This window comes from Ovis aries, chromosome 17, assembly GCF_016772045.2.
Source record: "Ovis aries strain OAR_USU_Benz2616 breed Rambouillet chromosome 17, ARS-UI_Ramb_v3.0, whole genome shotgun sequence".
Classification (NCBI taxonomy): domain Eukaryota; kingdom Metazoa; phylum Chordata; class Mammalia; order Artiodactyla; family Bovidae; genus Ovis; species Ovis aries.
In genome coordinates, this window is record NC_056070.1 from 72,218,376 (window position 1) to 72,240,419 (window position 22,044).

A 22,044-nucleotide genomic window follows, 5' to 3' on the forward strand; every position below is an offset into this window, starting at 1 on the left:
GCTGAGGTCGCGGCGCCGCCCCTGCACCCGTGGGCGGGGGGGCGACCAGGTCCCCCGGCTCCACCCGCGCGCCCCTCCCCCCCGCCGCCTGGCGGCCGCCCCGGCCCCGCCCCCGGCCCCGCCCCGGCCGCAGGCCCCGCCCCCGCCGCGCCGCTCGCCCATTCAGATGTGGGTCAGGGGTGAGCGGGCGGCGCGACGTCACAAGCTTCCAAGATGGCGCCGGGCGGGCGGCTGTGAGAGGCGCTCGGCGCGCGGGGCGGGGAGCCGAGCCGAGCCGAGCCGGCGGCGGGGCGGGCGGGCGGACGGGCGGCGCGGGCGGGCGCGGGCGGCGCCGAAGAAGAGGCCGCGGGCGGGCCGGCCGGCCGGCGGGCAGCGCCGCCGCCGACGCACACGAGGTGAGGCGCGGGGCGCGGGGCGCGCCCCCGGGAGAGGGGCGTGGGCGGGCGCGCGGAGGGGCCGCGGCGCGCGGGGTGTGTGCGCGCGAGGGGCGGGACCCCGCCGCCCGCCGCCCGCCGCGGGCCGCGCGTGTGCGGGAGCGCGGCGCGCGCGGGGCCCGGCACAAAGCCCCCCGCGCGCGGGGCCGGCGGGCGGCGGGCGCCGGCTCTTTGTGCCCGCGGCTCCGCGCTGCGCTGCGAGCGGCCCGGGGAGCCGCGCTGCCTGACAGGCGGGCCCCGCTTTATGCGCCCGCCGCCGCCCCTCGCGCGGCTTCGCGCTGTGCCCGGCCCGCCGCCCGCAGGGCACGGCTGCGCGCGGGCAGGGCCGGGGCCGGGGCCGGGGCCCGCGGCGGGTGGGCGCGCGGCCCTGCCCCCAGACCGCCGGTGCGGGCGGCCGCTCGGCAGGAAGGGCGAGGGGCTGGGGGAGGGGGCGGCCGCAGGGGCAGGGCGCCGCCGGGCCCGGCGTGTCACTCTCTGTTTATCCGCCGGCGTGGTTCGTATTCTCGCCGGCGGAGCTGGGCTGCGGTGGTTGGGGGCCCAGGCGGCGGTGGCTGTGCCTGGGCGGTGGGGGGGGGGGGGGGTAGTGACTGACGGCGAGGAGGGGACGCGGCCCAGATAAAATGCTCCACGGCGGCCCCACCCAGCACGGCGGAGAGTCGGCCCCGGGGAAGTGAGCCCGCAGCGGATCCGCCCGGGCCGGGACGGTTTCGAAGTTATTTATCCCGCGTTTCTCGGGTCCCCTCCACCTCCGGCGTGCTTTGCCGGTAGCAGTTGCCAAGCACATCTGGATAAGCGAGGGTCCCGGTCCCCCCCTCCCACCCCGCCAGGAGGAGTTGTCACCCGGGGAGGCCACCCCTCTCTGACATCTGTGGCGGGGGGGAGGGGCCGAGCCGTGCCCGTAGGAATCCTGTGGGTGAAGATTGTTGACTGATGGACGGATGGCTGTGCTGGGGGGAGGGGGAGGTGGCAGGTATCGGAGGGGCCTTCCAGAGCTGCTGGGGGTGTTCTCCAGGCCCCCACCCCCAGGCGCAGGGATGGAGCCGGGTCACCCATACCAGGCCCTTTCTGGAGCTAGCGTTTATTGCTTCCTGGCTCCTGGCTTTACTCTTCTGCGCTCCCATCTGCCAGCGTTTGGGCTCCCTGGGCCTTTCAGCAGACATTTTCAAGAGCACAGGCCATGTGGCTGCTCTGTGGCCCTGGCTCTGGGAGTGGGCTTCCGCTCAGCAGAGAGCAGGGTCGCTGCAGTGGTCTGAAAAAAAAAAAAAAGGCAGATGGGCTGGCCACCGGCTGGCCTCCAGAGACAAAGCCGTGTGGTGAGATCGCTGGTTTAGCGGCTCTTAGCACCATGGGGGGGGCGGGGGCGAGAGGCTGATACTTGAAGCCTGCACTGAGTGGCCCTGCCTGCCAGGGGAGCCAGTGCTGTGAGGTCCTGTGGGCAGGCAGCAGCCTGGGAAGGCTGGCAGGGAGCTTCCCACCTGCCCTGGCGGCACCGCTCCCAGGTTGGTCTTCCCAGCCGCCTGCGGGCCAGTTGTGGGGTGTTGCTGAGGGCCCGTTGCCCACCTCCTCCGGCCATTCGGCTTGAGTGCTGGGGCTGCGCCCAGGGTTTCTCTTTGCAGTGTTTTCCTGCCAGTTGTTGGGACTTGCAGATTAGTCATTCGGCTTTTACAAGCAATTCCTGAAAAGAAAAATCTCCCTCCGGTTGCTGGCTCTGGGGAGAGGAAGAAGCAGCCTGAGGGAGCCAGGCCTTTAATTAAAGCCGAGCTGAAATGATTGCTGCAGTTGCTGGAAGGAGGGGGCGGAGGCGATGTGCCTTGTCCTGCAGCCAGGTACCTGCCGGGGACAGGTAGGCCGCGTCCCGCACTCCCTGCCCGTCTTGGCCAGCAGCCCGGCCTTCTCCACAAGCTGCAGCCCCGGATTAATCCTTGCATAGTGTTTTCTTTCCATGGATCAGGTTTCTCATTTTGTTAATAAGCACAGCCTCCGATCCACTTGAAGTCAGCTGTCGTGGACTCAGCAACAGGGTTTTGCATTATTGAGCTGACAGGCCTGCTGCCTTCCCGGAGTCCTCATTGTCTGCCCGGAGGTGGCGGCGGGGTGGGGGCAGTGTCTGTGAGCCGCAGCTCGCCCCCGAGCAAGGGCTGGCAGGGCAGTTCTGGAGCGTCGAGGAGCGAGGAAGGAATAAAGTCCAGTTTACCCAGGGGACCCGCCGCCCTGCTTTTTTGCTCGGCCTGTTGGCCTCCAGCAGTCGGCCCCACCCACGGCTGGCCTGCCTTGCCCACCGGGGCTGAGGGCCATTCCCCCCCCCCGCCCCAAACCAGGGACTGATCACTGGGGTGGGGAGGGCTCTTGTTCTCAGCTGCGTCTGCAGAGAGCCCTCAGGTCCGCTTCCTCCGGCCCTGGCCTGGGCGCCTGACTGAGGAGGGCCTCTGGGGGCAGTGAGGGGCCCTGGCCTCGGCGCTGTTTACTCTCCAGCGGCCTTGGACCGAGATGGCTTCTCTGGGCCTCGGTGGCTCTAACGTGTTTCTAAAGTGGGAACAGAGCTGAACTTCACGCGCCGGCACTGCGGCCCCCAGAGCTCAGCCTGGGGAAGGCGCTGGGCACACTCTCTCTGAGAGTGCCCCCCGGGGTGACAGGGGGGAGTGCCCTGGGCACCTGAGGAGGTGCTGAGGGCCGCTGGGCCGGCTGCAGCGGGGTGTTCACGGGGAGCCCTGCGGTCTGGGAAGGCGGGGCCGGGGTTCGTCAGGAGGAGGGAGACAGGAGCGGGGCCCTGTAGGTGTCCGCTTCCGGGAAGCCGGCCCCGCTGCCGTCGGGCACCCGCGAGGCCGTGCAGGGGCCCTTTATCGGCTCAGCGAAGTGTTCTGAGAACAGAGGTGGTGCCCAGCCCGTGTGCCCGGGGCTGGCCTGGGTCTCTGCCCTCTAGCGCTCAGCCTTGCCTCTGAGCGGTGCGCCTTCGGCCGGGAGGTGCAGGTTCTGCTGCTTTCCCGGGCTGTGCTGCGGCTGCAGCGCCCTCGCAGACCCGGGGTTCCGTCACAGCCTGGGGCTGGGGGGCTCCCTCTGGGCCAGGGGCTGCCAGCCAGCGGGACCAGTTTGACTCGGCCCGGCCGCGGGGCCGCGCTTCCTGCTGGGAGGGGCCTCGCCTGAGGGTTAGGGACCTGGGCTGGGGGAGGGCTCCTGGGAGCGGCCGAGCCAGAAAAGCAGGTGGGGGTGGGTGGGGTTGCGAGTGGGCCCCCGGCGCGCTCGGTCAGGGGGGTGGGTCAAACCCGGAGGGAGCCGTCCAGGAGGGGAGGGCCCGGGCGCGCGGCCCGGGAGGGTGTGGCCAGGCCGCGAGCGGACGGAGACCCCCGGAGACGCCCGCCCGGCGGGTGCGGTGGGGGCGTGGCCTGGGGGCTCGAGCGGGCCCTTCCGCCCGCGCGCCGCCGGGGCGCTCCGTGCGTGCCTGCTTCCTGTGAGGGGCCGCCTCCCCGAGCACGTGGGTGTGGGCGCGGAGGGAGGAGCCCGGAAGGGCAGGTGGCCGGCCTCTGGGGGCGCCCGGGGCGCTCCCGCTCCTGGGAATTCCAAGGCTCCCAAGGGAAGGCGGGGCCGGGCTTGGTGGGGAGGTGGCCTCCAGGTGGGGAGCGGGCCTCTTGCGGCCCCGGAGCGGCCGGCCCTGGAGTGGTCGCTGTGCGCACTGGCCTCCCGTGGCCTTGGGCTTCTTCCCCAGTAGCACCTCGGGGGTGGGTTCTCCGCGAGAGTGAGGAGGGGCTGCCCCAGTGCCCTGGGAACGCCCTCCACGTCCGCACAGGTGGCTGGAGGTCTCCCTCGCCCAGGCTGGGGTCGCTGCCCTTTGGCCTTCTCAGCCTGCTCACAGGCCTTCGAAGGGCAGGCTTGCCCACTGGCCTTGCGGTTCTCCTGCGTGTGCTGCTCGGAAGCCAGCAGTGAGCTCTGGTGAGTAGCTGCAGAAGGGGTGAGAAGAGGGCGCAGAGGTGACGGCCAGGATGTTGGGGCGGCACCCCCGGCTCCTGCGGAACTTTCCCTGTTACGGGCAGGGGTTGCACCCGGCTCCGAGTCCCTGCTGCCCGGTGGGGGCCCTGGTGCTCTGCTCCGCAGAGGTCACCTGGAGCCCACCTGTCCACTTTCCCTGTAGCCTGTGAAGTGGATACCACAAGTGCTTTCTCAGGAGGTGGATCTTTGTAGATAGCAAGGTCAAGGGAGCCGTGAGTCCCCTTGGACGAGCAGGGGTGGCCTCAGACTGCCTGTGGGGTTGTGCTTACAGAGCAGGCCCAGCTGGCCGATCCTCCCGTGGGCTCCAGGGTCCTGGAGAAGCATCGGGTGCGAGGGGCTCACGCTCTTCATGGCCCCTCTTCCCCAGGTGGCTATAGGAGGGATGCCAGGCGGGTGTGTGCCGGGGAGCACCTTCTGGGCAGCCCCGGGAACCTCGTACCGCTCTCGGGCCTGCTTGGGTTTCAGGCGGCCTACTCTGGCCTCCAGGTCGCCTTCTTAGGCCCTGGTTGGCCTCTCTCCCCAGGCGTGGGGACCTGGGAGCTCTTCCTGCTTCCCAAACAAGTCGCTGGGGGCTGCCGCTGGGGCTCCCGGAACTGGGTCCTGCCCCTTCTTTCTCACCTTGATCTCAAGGTGTCTGGGAGAGAGGGTCCCTGAGGTTGTTACCTGGGAAGGTGTGTGAGGGAGCCCCTGACCAGGCCTGGAGATGGGGCGAGGGCTGGGAGGGGCACTGGGGGCAGGACCTCAGGTGAGTCCTGGCCTGGTGGCCCCTCTGTCCGGGGCCCGTTGTGTCCCAGGGCGGCCGGCGCTCAGCCCCCACCTGCTCTGGGCGGCCGCCGACGGGCGGTGAGCGGCCCGGCTGCTGGGCGTGGCGAGCGCGGCACGGCCCGCTTGGTGTCCTCCGGAGTAGGAAGTGCAGCCGGGGGCCAAGTTGTCTGCTCTTCGTGGCCCACGCGTCTGGCAGAGGGGCCCGTGGGCTCTGCCGTGAGCAGGAGCGGTTCTGGGCTGTGTGGCTTCCCCACCCGCCCTCCCAGGACCCGAGGCCCTTCCTTTTGGTGGAGAGGGGCTGGCGGTTTCTTCCCAGCAGCTCTGCTTGGACACCGGGAGGAAGAAGGTGCCTGCGGCTCCAGACAGGGCACTGAGGGTGGCGGGACGAGGGCGGGGCCTCCCTCTGGGACTCCTGGCCTAGCGTACGTGGGCACGCCTGTGTGAGCACCCCTGGGCAAGCGGCCCATGCAGGCTCCACACGCGGCCTGGAGTCCGCTCGTGGGGCTCTGGGGTAGAGTGAGCCCGGGGGACAGGCTCCCACTCAAGGGCGATGGGCGGTGAGCCGCTTCACTGGAGGGCCGCCAGGGTTCCGCTGGGTGGGGGCCGTGACTGCCTGCGACCAGGTGTGGACTGGCATCGCTTCCCTGGGCCGCAGGGCCGGGAGGACCCCTCCTGAGACAGCCCTTCCCCTCCGCTCCTCCAGGAGGGCGGGTCAGAGCTGGTGGGTCCTCCTGGAGGCGTTGGCAGCGTGGGTGCACGGGTTCGTCTCTGGGCAGAGGGCCTGGGGGGTCGGGGCAATCCTGGCCGCCGTGAGGCTGCCGGTGGGGGCCTGGCGCGGGTGCCCTCGAGCTGCGGTGGGTGAGCCTGCGCCCTGAGGCTGTGGGCAGGGTAGGGGCGCTCTCCGCAGTCCGCATTCCATGCGTGTTGACGCTGACGAGGGCCGGGCGGCTGGCGTGGCGCCTTGGGCAGGCAGCACCCCTGCCCCGGGAGCCTGCCCGGCCCCTCTGTGCCCGGCCGGCGGGGCTGCCCACCTTGGAGGGGGCGAGCGCTGCTGCTGCGGCTGTTCTCGCAGGCTACCTGAAGTGCCGTTTCGTTTCTTGTCTTTGAAAACTGCTTCCCTCAGCGGCCCTCACCTGGGTTTCCAGCCTTTGGTGACTGTCCATGAGCTGGGGGAGCAGGCCCTGCTGCAAGCCTGTGTCCCCACGTGCCCTGTGGTGCCCGGAGAGGGGATAGGAGTGTTTGAGGTGGTGGCCCCCAGCTGTTGTCAGCGTGGCCTGCGGACACTTGGGTCCCCAGGACACTCAGAATGCTCAGCCGTTCCCCACCGGCCCCCGTCCGCAAGCTGACACGCGCCTCGGTGCTGGCCGTGGCGCTGCCCTGGGTGCCTGGGCCAGGCTGCCGCTCCAGGGGCCGTGCAGGAGGCCCAGCGGTGAGCCTCCACTCCAGGGGACACAGCGTTGCGTCTCTGGGGCGAGCAGGGCAGGCCGTGTCCGCCACTGCTCATGAAGGAGGGGCTGACGAGCAAGGTGGTGGTTCAGCCTGGGGACCTTTTCTCGGGTGAATGGGAGCCTCCAACCGGAGGGAGACAGCTGACGGTGCTGTGGCCGGGGAGGCCGGGAGGGGCTCGAGAAAGGCCTCCCTTTGTCCTGTGACGCGGCCGCGACGACAGCAAGAGCCCGTGTCCTTCAGCCACGTTCGAGCGCATCGGGAAGGTCTCATCAGCTCCATGAGTGACTGTTTTCCGGATGACCAGTGCTTGGTGTTGCAGACTTGGGCTGGGTGTGAGCGCAGGGTGGGCTGCTGGGCCGCCGGGCCTCCGGGTGCGAATTAGTCACAGGTGCAGCGTCAGGGGCTTGTCGAGTCTTAAGTGTTGGGTCAAGGAAGGCTGGCTGTTGTCTGAGGGGCCTCCTCCCCTCAGCCCATCTGCTCCCTCAGCCGGCCTGTCCTCCCTTCTGGCCCACTTGCCAGCTGGGGGCCACACAGGGTCCCTGAGCTTGGGAACCCCTTGGGTGCCAGCAGCGGGTGGGGGAGATGGGTGCTTCTCAGAGGTGGAGGCCCTCGGGCGTGCCTAGGGGCTGCAGAGGGGCGGCCCGGCCCTGACACGGACTTTATCCAGGCCCGGGAGTCCATTGAGAGCCCTAAGCCGGGGCGTGACTGGACGGACCTGGGTTTGAGGAGATGACTTGGGCCTGGCGGCTCCAGGTCGTGGGGGCACCTGTGTCGGACTTGTGGCTCCCACCTCGCTCCTGGGGGAGGCGCTCCTGGGTGCGTCCTGTGGGCCTGGCCCAGAAGCCCCAGTTTGCGTGGGCCTCCCGTGTCCCCGGCCGCGTGGCTGGGGGGCCCTGAGGATGGCCCTTCCCTGGATCCGGAAGCTCTGTCTCCCCGCGGCCAGCACGCCGGCTCTCGTGGACCTGAGGCGGTGGTGCGAAACACACGCACGTCGCCCTTGTGAGAGGTGGCTCGCGGCCCCTCCTGGGGCCCCCACCGCTGAGTTGTGGGCGCGCGCCACGTCCCCGCGTCTGTCCAGGTTTTCGGACAGCGGGCTTGCCCTGTCTGTAGAGTGGGGTGCTGGTTGTGCCTGAGACTCAGCCGCCTGCCGGGAGTCACTGCACCCCGCCCCGCGGGCCACCGCAGGTCCGCGGTCACCCCCTTGGGCCGCTCTGCTTCCCGGGGCAGAGGACTGTCCACGTCTTTTGTCGCTGGACGCAGCCTGTTAACGTCAGATGGCTTTCCAGTCCCATCTGAAGCAGCTCTGAGCGTGTTCCTGCCGAGTCCCGGGGACCCTCCCCTCTCCCTCCCTCCCCGAGCTTGGCCTCTCCTGTCTGGCTGGCCACAGGGCCTGCTGGGCAGGCAGGCCCTCCTCTGAGTGTCCCCGCAGGCACTTCAGGCCCAGGACACAGGCTGCAGAATCTTCTTAGCAGTTTCCTAGTTTTATCCTTGAAAACAGCTTTTTAAACACTGGTGGGTGCCTGAGGCGTCTGCTCCTGTGTTTACGGTCGTGGACCAGAGCCACCTGGTGGTTACCTTTGGCGTGCCCCTGGGCTTTGGCGGGAGGCCCTCCAGGCTGGGCAGACCCTTCTGCCCGTGGCCTCCTCTGACCCCAGTCCTGGGCCTCGTCCTGCGCCTCCTGGGAGTGCCTGCTGGGGTTTGCAGAGCCCCTTCCCGACCCCCACAGGTGTCACCTGGACCCCAGACGGTCAGAGTGTCGGCGGTTGTTGCTGCCTTCGGCTGGCCAACCTGTCTGCCCTGATGAGAGGTTTCTGGTGGTTTTGTTCTGTAAAGATTTTTTTTTTGACGTGGACAATTTTTAAAGCCTTCGTTGGCATTGTTCCAGTATCGCTTTGGCTTTTTATTGGCCACGGGGCACGAGGGGTCTTCGCTCCCGACACTGCCTGCGTTGGAGGGCAGAGTTCCCTCTGAGAGGTTTGAAGGTGGTCGCTCTGTGTCCCGCAGGTTCCTGGCTGGGCTGGGGGTTCCTTCCTTCACGTCGGGGCTGTTTCTCCCCTCGGGTTGTTGTGATTAGTCTGGGATTGGGTGGGCTTGCTCGTCAGCCCTGGGACTGGCCCTGCACTGACCCTACCTAAGAAGCGTGCTAGCTGTGAGTGACTGTGCCCCAGGCTCTTCCCAGGTGGGCACACGTCCCGCGTCCAGAACAGAAGCTCCTCGTGTGTCGAGTCCTGCCTGCTCCCTGCCCCCCCCCCCCCGGCCTCCCCTGCTTCTGGCCTTGCCCAGGGCCCCCTGCACCCCTTTAGGGTCTGGCTGCCCTGCTCCCCCGTTGGCTGGCGGCTGCAGGGCGTGCCCGTGGTCAGCTCTTCCTGAGCCAGGTTCGTCCCGCGCGCCGCCGGGGGGCTCTGCCCCTGCCTGGCTCCTGGGGCTTGCACGCCTCCCATCTCGGTCTTTCTAGAGCCTGAGTGTCCTCTTTCCTGCCCGGAAGCCCGCTTTCCGTCCTCAGTCGGCCGGGTGAACCCTGTCCTGCCGTCTGCCGTCCAGTTTGGGTTTTGTTTCTGTGACTGTCCCGGGCAGGGGGTGGGGCCTGGGTGTCTCTGCCGCCATGCGGGTGCAGGGGTTGGCTGCTCTTTCCTGGGAAGGACCTCCACCCTGAGGGGGTCCTTCCTATTGTTCAGTGGGGAAGCGTCCTCTCGTCTCATACACAGAAGTGGTGATTGAAAGCGATAGGGTCTGTTTTGTCTTCTAGATCTTTGAGAGTCGTGGGTTAGAGTGAGAGGTCCTTTCTAGCTTCTTGAGTTGTTTCATGGTTGGGGTCTTGGAGTCTGCGACCTAGAGAGGCCCTGGGCTGGGCAGCTGCCTCGCTGACTCCTGGAAGGTGCCCCAGGCGGGTGGGCAATGGTGCCAGTCCCTCCCAGCAGGCAGCCCGGCCCCGTCCCACCTCCAGGACAGCCCTGGGAGCCGAGCCCCATTTCCTAGTCACTCTGGGCATGTTTACGTGGGAAAGGTGTCTTCCCTTTGGGGGCCACCTCGTTCCTCTTGACCCCTGTCGTTGGGTGTTTCCTGCCTTCTGGGGAGTAGGAAGCTGGTCTCCCAGCTTCTGGGTCTGGGGTCAGAGTAGGGCCGGACTGTCTGCGTCCCCTGAATGTGTTCCCCGGTCCGGGCCTGACACCCCGCAGGGCGAGTAGGAAGCGGACGTGGGAGCCACCAGGCAGAGGCTCCTCGGGGCCCTGGATCCCAGCCATGTGGGGACGCCTCCCACGGGCTCCCTGCCTCCAGGCTCCTGCTCTTTGCTGCCCGCTGTCCCCTTCCCAAGCGCTCAGGCCCCTCCGGCCAGCGGGGGGCTGGGCGGGCACCTTGTCTGGATGTTTTTGTAACAGTGATCTCGCCCCATCTCAGCACTCCTGGCCAGGGCCTCCCTGCAGGACCCCGCCTCATGCCCGCCTGGTGCCCACCAGCCAGCTGTGCCAGGGCCAGCGGGGGGAGCCGGCTGCAGGCCCCATGTCGTGCAGGTGGGAGCGATGGGTGGCTGGAGGAGGGTGGGGGGCACGCGCGCAGGGTTCCCCCAGACAGCAGGCGTCGCGTGGCGCCGTGATCCCCCTGGGTGGGCTGCGCGTGTGGGACAGAGGGGCTGTGGGCATCGGGAGCAGGCTCTGGGCGGTGGGTGGGGTGGGTGCCTCCTCCCACACTGCTCAGGCTTGGAGGCCCGCCCCGGGTCCCTCCCAACGCCTCTCCAGCAGTCTCACCGAGCCCCAGCGTCTGTTTCCCGGGCGTCCCGTCAGGAGGAGGGCAGGGCTCCTGGCATTCACAGGGCCCGCTGCTTTCCAGGAGGACAGTCTGGGAGGCCAGCCAGGAGCGGCTGGCGGGCATCCAGGCCTGGGCTCACCAGGGCTGTGGGGCCCACTCGCCAGCAGCCCCACCTGCAGGACAGCCAGAGGGGCTGCGGAGGCCAGGGCTGTTCCCCAGGGAGCAGCGGGCATGGCCCGGGCCCCGGGGTGAGGTGGTCAGCGGGCCGCCGGACCGGGCGTCGGACGGGGAGGAGACACTGGGGTCGTCCTGGGTGGCGAAGTCTGGAGCAGGGCTCTGCCCTCAGCTCGCTCCTGTGACCTTGGGCAGGTTGCTTAAGCCCCAGAGCCCCAGTCTCCTCGGCACTGGAGGTGGAGGGCGCGCCCTGCGAGCAGGATGCTCATCAGCCTGGCATGGGGTGTCGGGGGCTGGCGCTGCCTCCAGGTGCCCCTCCTGCAGCCCTGGAGGGCTTGGCTCACACCTGCCGGGACCACACCCGGAGCTCAGGGCGCTCACGCCGGGTCAGCTGGGCCCCCACGCTGGTGGCCGGCGTGTGTCTGTGGCCTGTGACGAGCCCGCAGTGCTTAAGGCCCTCGGGCGTGGCAGCCAGGTAGTGGGCATCTTGAGGGGCTCACGGCCCCCTGGTGGGGTGGAGGTGGGCTGGGATGCCCCCTTCTCTGCTTGGAGGGAGGGGCGCCTGGTACCACACCCTGTTCCCCGGTGTTTCCACCCAGAGGCTGAAGGATGGGGCAGCCCGAGGGCTTAGCCTCCCTGGTTCCGGGCTCCATAGTGGTCCAGGCCGAGCTGGACCGGCTGCTGTGGAATCCGGCTGAAGCACCTGAGGGCTTCTCTCACTGCCTCCTGCCCTCCCAGGCGTCAGGAGAGGCCCTCCGTGAGGCCTGAGCTGGGGGGAGGAAGGGCGCCCGGGACCTCGGCCAGGACCCGTTGGTCATCGATCGTGGGAGCAGAGGGCTGGGAAAGTCGCCCAGGGCCTCTGTTCACAAGAGACCCCTTCCTTGAGGGGTGTCGGGGTCAGCCTAGCAGGGACAACTCCCAGCCCACCTCTCTGACCTGTCCGTCTGTCCAGGCTCTGGGCACGGTGGAGTGGGTGCGCGGGGCGGGGCGACCGGCTGCCGGGGCGTTCCAGCCTGTGGCGGCTCCTGCCAGGCTGGGCAGCGGCCCCACACCAGCGGGCCTTGCGCTGCCGGTGAGCCGGGCCGGCCCCCTCCCCGGCCACCCCTGCCAGCGGGGAGCCATGCTAGGGGCAGGAGGCAGCTGGCAGGCTGGAGCAAGGCCTCCCGGCCACCCTGCACCCCGGGTCTGGGCACATTCCTGAGGACCGGCCCGGCCGCCCTGGCCCTGGGCGGGGGAGGGGTGCGCCAGGAGGGGCTCCTGGCTCAGGCTGCCGCCCCCTGCCTGGCTGCACGCCCAGGGTGCCCAGGCCTGCCGCGGTGGGGGGCAAGCAGCCAGGACCTCGGGACCCCTCTCCCAGGACCTGAAGCTCTCGGGGGCCGGGAAGCCCGCCCGCATCTGGTGGCAGCTGCCAGCAGCCTTGGCGGGCTGGTATTGAAAGGGCGAGCCTGCGAGGGCCATGTGGTCAGGCCAGGCTGGGCAGGAGGGGGCTGGGCTCTGGCAGGGAGGGGGCGAGCGCAGACCCAGAGGGAAGGGCAGGGCAGGGCAGGGGGCTGGGGAGCCAGAAGCGGTTGAGACTGGATCTTATAAATAGCCCGCTGCACCAGCGCCTCCATTTCTGCCCTTTTGTTATGTAAATGTGGCCAGCCTAGAAGGGCCTTGCCCAGGCCTCCTGCCACCCCGCCCGCCCGGAGCTGCGCGCCTGTCCCCCCACTGCCCCGACCGAGGCGGCCCCCGGAGCACCCTGCTTCCTGTGGGGGTGCAGCCAAGCACCCCACACCTGCCTCCTTCCTGCCACCAGCCGGGCCGCAGGCACCCTGCTGCTGCCTCCTGCCCAGCTGTCCGGGCGCCGACCCCGCCGCAGCCGGGAGCCTGGCTCCAGCCTCGAGCCCTCCGCCCCCCGTGCGAGGCCTGCCTGCTAACTGTCCACCTTCTCTGCAGGTGACCAGGCATTGATGCACCCCCAGGGAGGCCGCGCACTCGAGGAGGCCACCCCCCCTGGCTGCTGCTCACATGGTTTCTGGGCCCCTGGCACTCCGGTAGGCTGGGGGAGGGGGGGCTGGGGGTGCGGCAGGGGGCGGGGGCTGCTCCTCCTCCTGGGGACTCCGGGCAGCTGAGCGCCTGGCCTGCGTGCTGGCCCCGGCCTTTGTGTGTGGGCAGCGCTGGCAGCGTGGGGGAGGAGGGGCTGTGGGCTCATGGCCCTCTGCACTCCCAGCCAGGTGTTCCGCGCCTTGGGCTCTTTGTCCCTCTTGGCTGGCCAGGGCGGGGAGAGGGGCTGGCTCCCTCGGGTCTGAGTGCTGGCCCACGTGGGCACCGGGCGCAGAGCCTTCCCGGGTGGATGGGGTGTGGAGGCTTCTCTGTCTTTGAAGACAAGGGGCAGGTGGGCGGGCGCGACCCCTCCCGAGGGGGAGGGCGGGGACCCTGGATCCCTGCTGGGGGAGGCCCTGGGCAGTGCGCTCCTCTCCCGGGTCAGGCCCTGAGCCCAGGGACATGAAGGCCCCTGTGGGTAGGCACGCGCGCCTGAGCAGCCGGAGGGGTGGGGCCATGGCCTGGCGCAGCCGCCCCCGCGCACAGCCTCGGCGGGGTTTCCCAGGCTCAGACAACCTGCCCTGCCCAGGAAGGCCCTGGGGCCTGCGGTACCAGGCTTGGCCAGGTCACCTCTCTCGCTCGGCACCCAGAGGCACAGGCCTGGGGGATGACGGGGGTGGGGGAATGGCCGGGCAGCAGCGTCACGTGACGTTGCTGGAGGCTGTGGGTCCTGCCTGCCCGCGTGGTATTCGAGGAGAAGGTGGCTTCAGTGCGCACTGGGCGACTCCGCGTGCAGATCCAATTTCCGGCTGGACCGGAAAGCCGGGCTGCTGTGCGCCCACGTGGGCGATGTGTCCGCCAGGGGTTCTGTGCCCTTGTGGCCTCCGCCGCTTCCCCACAGGTCCGTCTGGGCATGGGGTCACCTTCCTCTAGGGGATGGAGCCCTGGTTTTTCTGCCCCGCACTTGTGCCCCTCGTTGTCCCTGCGTCTTCAAGTGTACAGATGGGCTGGTGGCAGGCGGGCAGCCTGGGGGAGGCCCCAGGAGGCCCCCCGCTGATGGGCGTGTGTCTGCTCCTGCCCGCAGGTGGTGCGTGTGGGCGGGGCGCGGGGACCTGGGGCCCGACATGGAGCTGCCCAGCCACTCGAAGCAGCTCCTGCTGCAGCTGAACCAGCAGCGCACGCAGGGCTTCCTGTGTGACGTCATCGTCATGGTGGAGAACGCCGTCTTCCGCGCCCACAAGAACGTGCTGGCCGCCAGCAGCGTCTACTTCAAGTCCCTGGTGCTGCACGACAACCTCATCAGCCTGGACACGGACATGGTCAGCTCCGCGGTGTTCCAGCAGATCCTGGACTTCATCTACACCGGCCGCCTGCTGCCCGGTGAGCCGCCGGCCGAGCCCAACTTCAGCACGCTGCTCACCGCCGCCAGCTACCTCCAGCTGCCCGAGCTGGCGGCCCTCTGCCGGCGCAAGCTCAAGAGAGCCGGCAAGCCCTTCGGCTCGGGGCGGGGCGGCGCCGGCCTGGGGCGGCCCCCCCGCAGCCAGCGGCTGTCCACGGCCTCGGTCATCCAGACCCGCTACCCAGGCCTCGTGGACGGGCGCAAAGGGGCCCACGTCTCCCAGGAGCTCTCCCAGGCCAAAGGCTCCGACGACGAGCTCTTCCTGGGCAGCTTGAGCCAGGAGGGCGCACACGGCCTGGGTCGGCCCGTCTGCCCCGGCAGCGGGGAGGCCGGCCTGGGCGGCTGCAGTACTAACGGGAGTGGCGGCAGCTGTGAGCAGGAGCTGGGCCTGGACTTGTCCAAGAAGAGCCCCCCGCTGCCCCCCGCCACCCCCGGGCCCTCCCTCACCCCCGACGACCCAGCCCAGCTGAGCGACAGTCAGCAGGGCTCGCCCCTCCCGACCTCTGCCCCTCCCGTCGCCAACAGTGCCTCTTACACCGAGCTGGGGGCGGCCCTCAGTGAGCCCATGGATCTGGAGGCGGCGGACGACAACCCGCTGTGCCTGCTGGAGGGGCCGGGCGGGCCGCCGCCCCGCAAGAGCCTCCGGCACTCGGCCCGCAAGAAGGAGTGGGCCAAGAAGGAGCCTGCGGCCGCCTCCCCGTTTGAGCGGAGGGACGTGGCACCCAAGGGCCCGTGCCCGGGGGAGGAGGCCGAAGGGCTGGGCGACAGGGTCCCCAACGGGCTCCTGGCCGGCGGCGCGGCGGCAGGCAGGTCCTTCGGGGAGGCCCCGCACGCCTGCAAGGAGGAGGAGGAGAATGGCAAGGACGGCAGCGACGACAGCGCGCAGAGCGGGAGCGAGGGCGGCCCGGCCGGCGCGCCCTACGTGTACCGGCAGGAGGGCTTCGAGCAGGTGCCCTACGGCGACAACCTGTACGTGTGCATCCCCTGCGCCAAGGGCTTCCCCAGCTCGGAGCAGCTCAACGCGCACGTGGAGACGCACGCGGAGGAGGAGCTGCTCATCAAGGAGGAGGGCGGCGCCTACGAGGCGGGCAGCGCGGGCGCCGACGAGGAGGCGGAGGACCTGTCGGCGCCCAGCGCGGCCCCGGCGGCCGGGCCGCGGCCCTTCCAGTGCTCCGCCTGCGAGAAGAGCTACAAGGACGCGGCCACGCTGCGCCAGCACGAGAAGACGCACTGGCTGGCGCGGCCCTTCCCGTGCGGCATCTGCGGGAAGATGTTCACGCAGCGCGGCACCATGACGCGCCACATGCGCAGCCACCTGGGCCTCAAGCCCTTCGCCTGCGGCGAGTGCGGCATGCGCTTCACGCGCCAGTACCGCCTCACCGAGCACATGCGGGTGCACTCGGGCGAGAAGCCCTACGAGTGCCAGCTCTGCGGGGGCAAGTTCACGCAGCAGCGGAACCTCATCAGCCACCTGCGTATGCACACCGCGCCCTCCTAGAAGCCAAAGACCCCGGCGGGCCCCGCGCAGCTTTACCCCGCGGCCCCGCGCCCGCCCCCGCCCCGCCCCTGCCCCTGCCCCCGCCCCGCACCGCCGCGGCCCCGGGCGTGCGGGGGGAGGGGGGGGACGGTGCCGGAGGGAGGGGGTCCGCGCCCTCCCTCCCCGAGCCAGGGGTCACCGCTCAGTGGCGCTGGGACAGCGGGCCCCCACCGCCTACCTCTCCACAGCTAAAGAGCCCTCCGGGCCGGTGTGGCTGTGATTCCTACTGATCTGTTCTGTTCTTCGTTTTGAATTTTGTTTTTTAAACCAAAACCAACAAGATTTTCTTTTCTCCCGGCCCCTCGGGGCTGAGCCTGGCTCTGCAGACTGAATGTACGGGGTTCACCGCCCCCACCCCCCCCCGCCCGGCTGCGACCAGGGCCCACCCTCTGGGCCCAGGAGCCCCTCTCGGCCAAAGGCTCTCCTGGGCTCGAGCCCCCCGGCCGCCTCAGGAGAGAGTGCTTTCCCATAGTTGCCCAGGAATCTTCTTTGTTTAGAGGTACTTGTTTTGATTACGAGGAAACCCCGTGTAACGTGTATGTGAGTGGGGGAACTGGAAGGTCTCGGGTGCGGGGGGCGGGGGGCTGGCCGCGGTGCGGGGTCGGTACGTTTCCATTTTCTCCGTGTGTGTGTGTGTGCAGCGTGTGTGTGGATCATGTCGCCCCCTTCCCATCAAGGTGGAGAGACTCCGACCTTCGCTACCTCTTGAACAGGATGTGGTTGGTGATGGCAGTTGTGGCCGCGACACTCGCTTTCTCCTCTGGGCCGGTCAGTGTCTGGTGGGCGTCTGGCCAGCCGCCGCCCTGACCCGGCCCGGTGGGCATGGGCGCTCCGTGCCCAGGGAGCAGGGGAGGAAGTGAGCCCCTCCCCGCCTGGGTCCCAGCCCCCGAGGGCTTGCCCTCCAGAGAGCAGCACAGTCAACCTGACTGGTGCCTGGCCCCCGGCCCCCTTCACCTTGGCACCTCTGGGCAGACTGGCAGCCACCATGGGCTCACCCTGAGTCCCACCCCCGCGCTGGGCTCTGTCAATCTCAGACACCTCCAGGGCTCTAGAGGCTCGCTCTCAAGGCCGGGCCAAGGTCACGAGGTCAGCCCGCTGTCCTCAGCCAGCTGCAGTCCAGGGCTGGACCAGCGGCTTTATCTCCTTCATTTTGCTTCCTGCTTTTATTTCTTCTCTTTTCTCTCTACTTTAATTTCAGACCAAAAATTCCGGAGTCATCCCTTCCCCCCTCCAGAGACCCTCCAGCTGAAACCAGGGACCCGGGTGGAGGGCACGGGGAGTGAGGGGGCTCGGGCCGCGTGGGGCCCTGCTGAGCCCGCTGCCGTCCCCTCTGGGGACGCCTGTTCCGGCAAGTCAGACAGGACCCCCCAGCCCCTCTGCTCTCCCGACCCCCCCCTCCATCAGCACTTAAGCCACACGACAAAAGTCTGTAGCGGGAGCTGCACACGCCCGTGGGCGCGGCCCCGGTGAAGCAGGTGGTTCAGGGCAGAGCTTCAGGGACGGGGCATAGAGGCCCTCAGGGACCTTCGTGTGACATAGTATTGTACCCACCTGAGTATTGTATCGAGCCTTCTCTGTATTTTAACAAGAAAGCAAAACACTAGTTTCTTATTTAAAACGTTAAGGGTTTGTGGGGCGGGGCGGGGTTCACATGACACTTGGATTTGTTCTCCTTTACCTTGGTTTCACGTGGAGTGCGTGCTCGTGAATGTGTGTGGACATGTGTGCAGAGCCTCAGCAGGAGATTAGGCCATTGGAGGCCCAGGGCGGCTTACAGTTCTCTGCTTTAGTCACTTAATTCCTGAATGTTTCGGAGAAACAGGAAACAATAGCAGACGTCATGTAGGAAAGGATTTTAAAAAAAAAGGCAAAAAAAAAAAAAAGCTCACACCCAAATTCACAAAAGCTATTTTTTAAACCAAAGCACATTTTGAATGCATATGGAACCTCAATGGGCTCAGAAAAAAGATACTAATATATTTATCTCATTGTTTACATAAACTATTACAGTTTCAGACCTCAGCAGCTGTAAGGCCAGTACCAGTGAGTCCCCACCTTCCGCTCGAGGCCCTGAGTCGGCCCGGAGGGCTCACGGGCAGAGGGGCCGCCAGGGTGGAGGGGGGGTTCAGGCGGCGTGGAGGCTCCGTCCTCGCAGAGCCCTCCTCCCAGCCCAGCTGGCACCAAAGAGCAGGGGCCTGTGCCGACCGGCCCCCAGGCCTCCTGGCCAGGCCAAGCGGTCCCGGCCAGCTGGCACAGCAGGGTGGCCTCGGCTGTGACCGCAGGACCCGAGTCTGGGCTGGGGCCCCGGTATGGAGGTGCATCCCGTCCCGCTGCTCTGCCCGTGAGACCCCCGCTGGGTTGATGTGAGGGTCCCTCTCAAGCCAAAAAGCCAGGACCTTCGCACGCCTCCGCGGAGACTGCAGCGGGTCCAGCTGTGGGAGGGCTCACTGGGCCGGTTCTTACCGACACAGACGGTGCGAACACTCGGGACAGTGTTGCTTTTGTATCAATATGTTTGTGCAGTGATGAATGTATTTATTCTCAGACTGGGGCGAGCGGCAGGCCAGGCTCCGCCACGCCACGCACGCTCCCCCGGGAGACCGAGCCCGCCGCCGAGGCTCCTCCAGGATTGCAAAAAAAAGAAAGTAGAGAGAAGACGGACCTTTTAAGCAGATCTGAATCTCAGAGACGCGCAGCATAGCCATACACCTCAGCCTGTGAAACGGACACTCTGGACCCAGAACCTCACGCAGCCGGGTGTGTTCCCGGCGGCCGCCACCCGGGGGCGCCGGCTGTCCGCCAGCCCCACCCGTCAGTATTCACTGGACTGGCCGCTAACAGGAGTGCGATCGATCATGGGGCGGGCGGACCCCAGCCGCCCTCCCGGCAGCCATCCCGGGCCGGGGCGAGGCTTGGGCAGCCAGGAGGGCAGGGCCGCCCACCCCTCCCTGCGGCTTGGGGACGAAAGCGGAGGCGCCGGGCCTTTGGCGGTGCCCCGTGCAGGGACCAAGGCCCCGCTCCCCCGGCAGCGGTGGTCCCCGAGCCCGCGAACCTGATCCCTGGAGGGGTGGAGCAGGCCCGCCCAGAGCCCGGTTTGACATTCCACGTCAGGGGGGTGGGGGTACACCGTGGGAGTCGAGGCTGCCCGGGACCCCCGGCTTGTCACCCCACTGCGACTTTCTACCGGGAGCCCCTCCCCCTACCTCACCTTGCTATTTATTGCTGTAATTTATTGACCTCAAATATGCTGCATAACAGACCTCACTCGGGGCAGGGAAGGTCCCCGGGGCTCCTCCCCGCCGCTCGGCGGGGCCCCACGGGGCCAGGTGCTGAGGGGAGCCCCCTGCCCCCACCCACCACTTGCTTCCCTCTCCCCGTCTTGGGGAGCCCAGGTTGGGCGCTGTCCCATTCACAAATACCTCGTCGGAGAGGGGGGGGTGGGATTCCGCTGTTTCTTGTCCGGAAACTGGAGGCGGACTCACGTCCCGCTAGGCGCCCTTCTCAGGAAGGGGGCGCGCGATCGCACTCCTGTGCTGGCCACCGCCGCTGTCAGGCACCACACTGCCCTCACCTCCCTCCAGAGTCTGGATAATTCAGGTCAGAGCTGGGGGTGCGCAGCCCTCCAGTATCATAAAGCTGGTCACTGATGTCTCCATTCAGAGCGTGCAGTCTTAATGTACAGTGAGGAGATACTGTTATTTTATGATCTTTTCATTAAAAGCTTGATTCGAAACTTGTGTGAGGTCTCTGCTCTCTGGCTGTGTTTTCACTAAACGACCAACTGCCTTCCTTTCTCCGTCCAGTGCTTTCAGGACCTGGGAGGTGGGAGCTGCCCACCTCAGTCCTAAGAGCGAGTTTCAGAGGGGCCTGGGTCCTCACTCGGTGGCAGGTGAGCTGGGCGGTGGGGTCTGCACTGTTGGCTCGAGCCGGCTGAGGCGGTTTGGGAAGCAGCGGGTGTGTAGACCGGCTGTGGACCTGGTGGCCAGCATCGCCTTTGGGGCAGCGGGATGGGGCTGGGGCCGGGGCCGGCTCCTTCCTGTCCAGCCCTCCTTGGTCACTTGGTAGGGAAGTGGGTGAGCTTAGCCTCCAGGGTCGGCGCAGTAGGCCCCATTTCCTAGAGGGCTGTCCCCCCTGAACCCGGGCGGGGGTCCCAGGCAGAGACAGACCCAGGAGGAGGGACGGACTGGGGCTGGGAGGGTGTCTACCCAGCTCAGCCCCCGGGCTCCAGGGACCGCAGGCGGCTACAGGCCCGCGATGGGCTGCCCCCAGAGCAGCGTGGACATTGCTGCTGTGCCCTCGGTAAGTTCTGTTCAGCTGTTTAAAAAGGGGTTTGTATTTGGTTTATCAAAAGCGGTACTCAAAGATAGTTGCAATTATCAAATGGCTCTTAAAAAGGCCTAGAACTAAAAACTCAGCACGGTTTCTGGTCCTTCCAAGCCCACTGCCACACGCTGGCCGCAGGGTAGGTGATCACTGCGGGTCATGTCTACCCTCTTCCCCTCCGCACACCCCTGAGTAAGTTACCAGGCGGGCAGTGTGATCTGGGGCTTGGCAAACTCTCCCCAGGAAGGCGCCAGATAGCAAGCGGTGGGCCACGCGGTCTCCGTGGCGATTCGCCTCTGAGTCTCAGAGCAGAGGCAGCCAAAGCGGGCGTGGCCATGCTCGCGGTCACGCACCAACCGCGGCGCTGTGCGTGCGCGTGCGTGACGGCCATCACGGCGCACATTTGTTTAATCCTGGGCCAGCGAGCATATCGGCCCTGCCCCTGTTTATATTTCTGGAGGCTTAATGATCGTACTTTTTCAATTCAGGACCTTTTCGCCCTGAAATGCCTCCTGGGCCAGTTTTCCACAGAATCGGACACGATTCCTGAGGTCCTGCCTTCCTGTCCTGCATCCGCGGTCCTGGCTTCTGGCTCCCAGGTGTTCTTCCTTCCCTTGGGTGACGTGTATTTCCTCCAGGACCTTCCTGACCACACGTGGGAAGTAGGTTTTTGAGACTTAAAATGTTAAAAATGTTTAAATGACGTGGAGTGTATGACTGCTGTTGTGTTGGGTGTGGAATTGTGGGTTGGACACCATTTTCCTGGGGAATTTTGAAGGAGGACCCTGGTCAGGCCGGGTTAGGGCCCATCCTAGAGATCCATCTCTAGACACAGTCACATTCTGAGATGCTGGGGGGCACATTTCAGCCCTCGGGGCACACAGAGCTCCAGGTGTGGCTGCAGGGGCCCAAGCAGCCCTCTGTCTGTCTGTCGGCATCACCTGGGGCGTGGGCCCTGCTCACAGGGTTAGTGTCCTCCCCCTGCCCCAGGGTGCAGGCCCCCGCTGCCCTCAGCAGTCACGGATGCGCGTCAGCCCCCACAGTGTGCCCCCCACCCCTGAGGAACTGGCGAGGCCCCTCCCCCGCCCAGCAGGCCTCTCATCACCCTCTGCTCTGTGCTGCTGTCTTAACCACAGGCCCCGGCAGAGGCGTGTGGTGCGGGCTGGGTCGTGGCCACCAGGAGCCCGAGACACCAGGACGCGTTTGGCAATGGGGCCCCCATAGCCTTCCATCTTTATGAGCTACAGGCAAACTTTCCAGGCCCTGGGGGCGCCTCCAGGACTTGGGCAGAGACCAGGCCAGTGTTTGTCTGCACATGCTCTGAGGACCCCTTCCTGATGGGGACACAGACTTCATCACAGTCAGTCAACCACTCCCCGGCAAACAGGCGGGCGGAGGGCTGTGAGGAGCTGGTCAGACCACACCCTCAGGCAGGGCCACCCACGTGTGAGGAACAGCCTGTGCCAAGAGCAGAGGCCTCAGGGCACGTGGTCTGTTCACGGGGCTGAGGCGACCGCCCTGTGGCTGGAGTGGGCGCAGGCCGGGTGCTGGCCAGTGGGCCCACGTCGCGGGGACTCTGTGTCATCCATTGTGTGACGCATCAGGGTTTATAGAAATCCTCTTTCTCTTTTTTAGTTTGCTGTGCCGTGGTTTGCAGGGGGGCTTCCCTGTGGCTCAGCTGGTAAAGAATCTGCCTGCAGTGTGGGAGACCTGGATTCGATCCTTGGGTTGGGAAGATCCTCTGGAGAAGGGAACGGCTAGCCACTCCAGTATTCTAGCCTGGAGAATTCCATGGACTGTATAGCCCATGGGGTCGCAGAGTCAGACGAGACTGAGCGACTTTAACTTCACTCCACTTAGATTTGCAGGATCTTAGTTCCCGACCAGGAGTCAAAGCTGAGCCCTGGCAATGATAGCGTGGAGGCCTAACCACAGGGAATCCCCCTTTTCTCTCTTATCAGGCGAAAACTGTTTCACTTACGGCAACAAAAACAAACCCTCACAGGCGTGGGTTTTATGCTTATTCACTAATTCTTTCTCCCATCAGACACTTCCTGAGCCCCTGGCATCCCACACAGTCCTCAGCTGACGGTGCACTGAGTGTGCCGCTGCCGGGCTCAGTCCTGAGGACGGTGGGGAGTCCTGCACCACCCCCTTCCTGGGCTGCGCCCCTCCGTGGGGGCCCCCTGGTGGGCAGCGAGGCCCCAGAGGAG

The 22,044-nt window shown here is 67.2% G+C and overlaps 1 protein-coding gene across 3 annotated transcripts; it reads left to right on the forward strand.

Moving 5' to 3' along the window:
- Nucleotides 1-292: 292 nt before the first annotated feature.
- On the forward strand, nucleotides 293-19,245 carry HIC2 (HIC ZBTB transcriptional repressor 2). Of its 3 annotated transcripts, none has more exons than XM_042234188.2 (3): nucleotides 293-395; nucleotides 12,486-12,583; nucleotides 13,657-19,245. In XM_042234188.2, the coding sequence occupies exons 2-3, from the start codon at nucleotides 12,558-12,560 to the stop codon at nucleotides 15,467-15,469; spliced, it is 1,839 nt and encodes a 612-aa protein (XP_042090122.1). In that variant the 5' UTR covers nucleotides 293-395; nucleotides 12,486-12,557; the 3' UTR covers nucleotides 15,470-19,245. The 3 variants fall into 3 exon arrangements, with proteins under 3 accessions (XP_042090122.1, XP_042090120.1, XP_042090121.1); XM_042234186.2 differs by lacking the exon at nucleotides 293-395 and adding an exon at nucleotides 2,790-10,138; XM_042234187.2 differs by lacking the exon at nucleotides 293-395 and adding an exon at nucleotides 3,999-4,358.
- The last annotated feature ends 2,799 nt before the right edge of the window (nucleotides 19,246-22,044 follow it).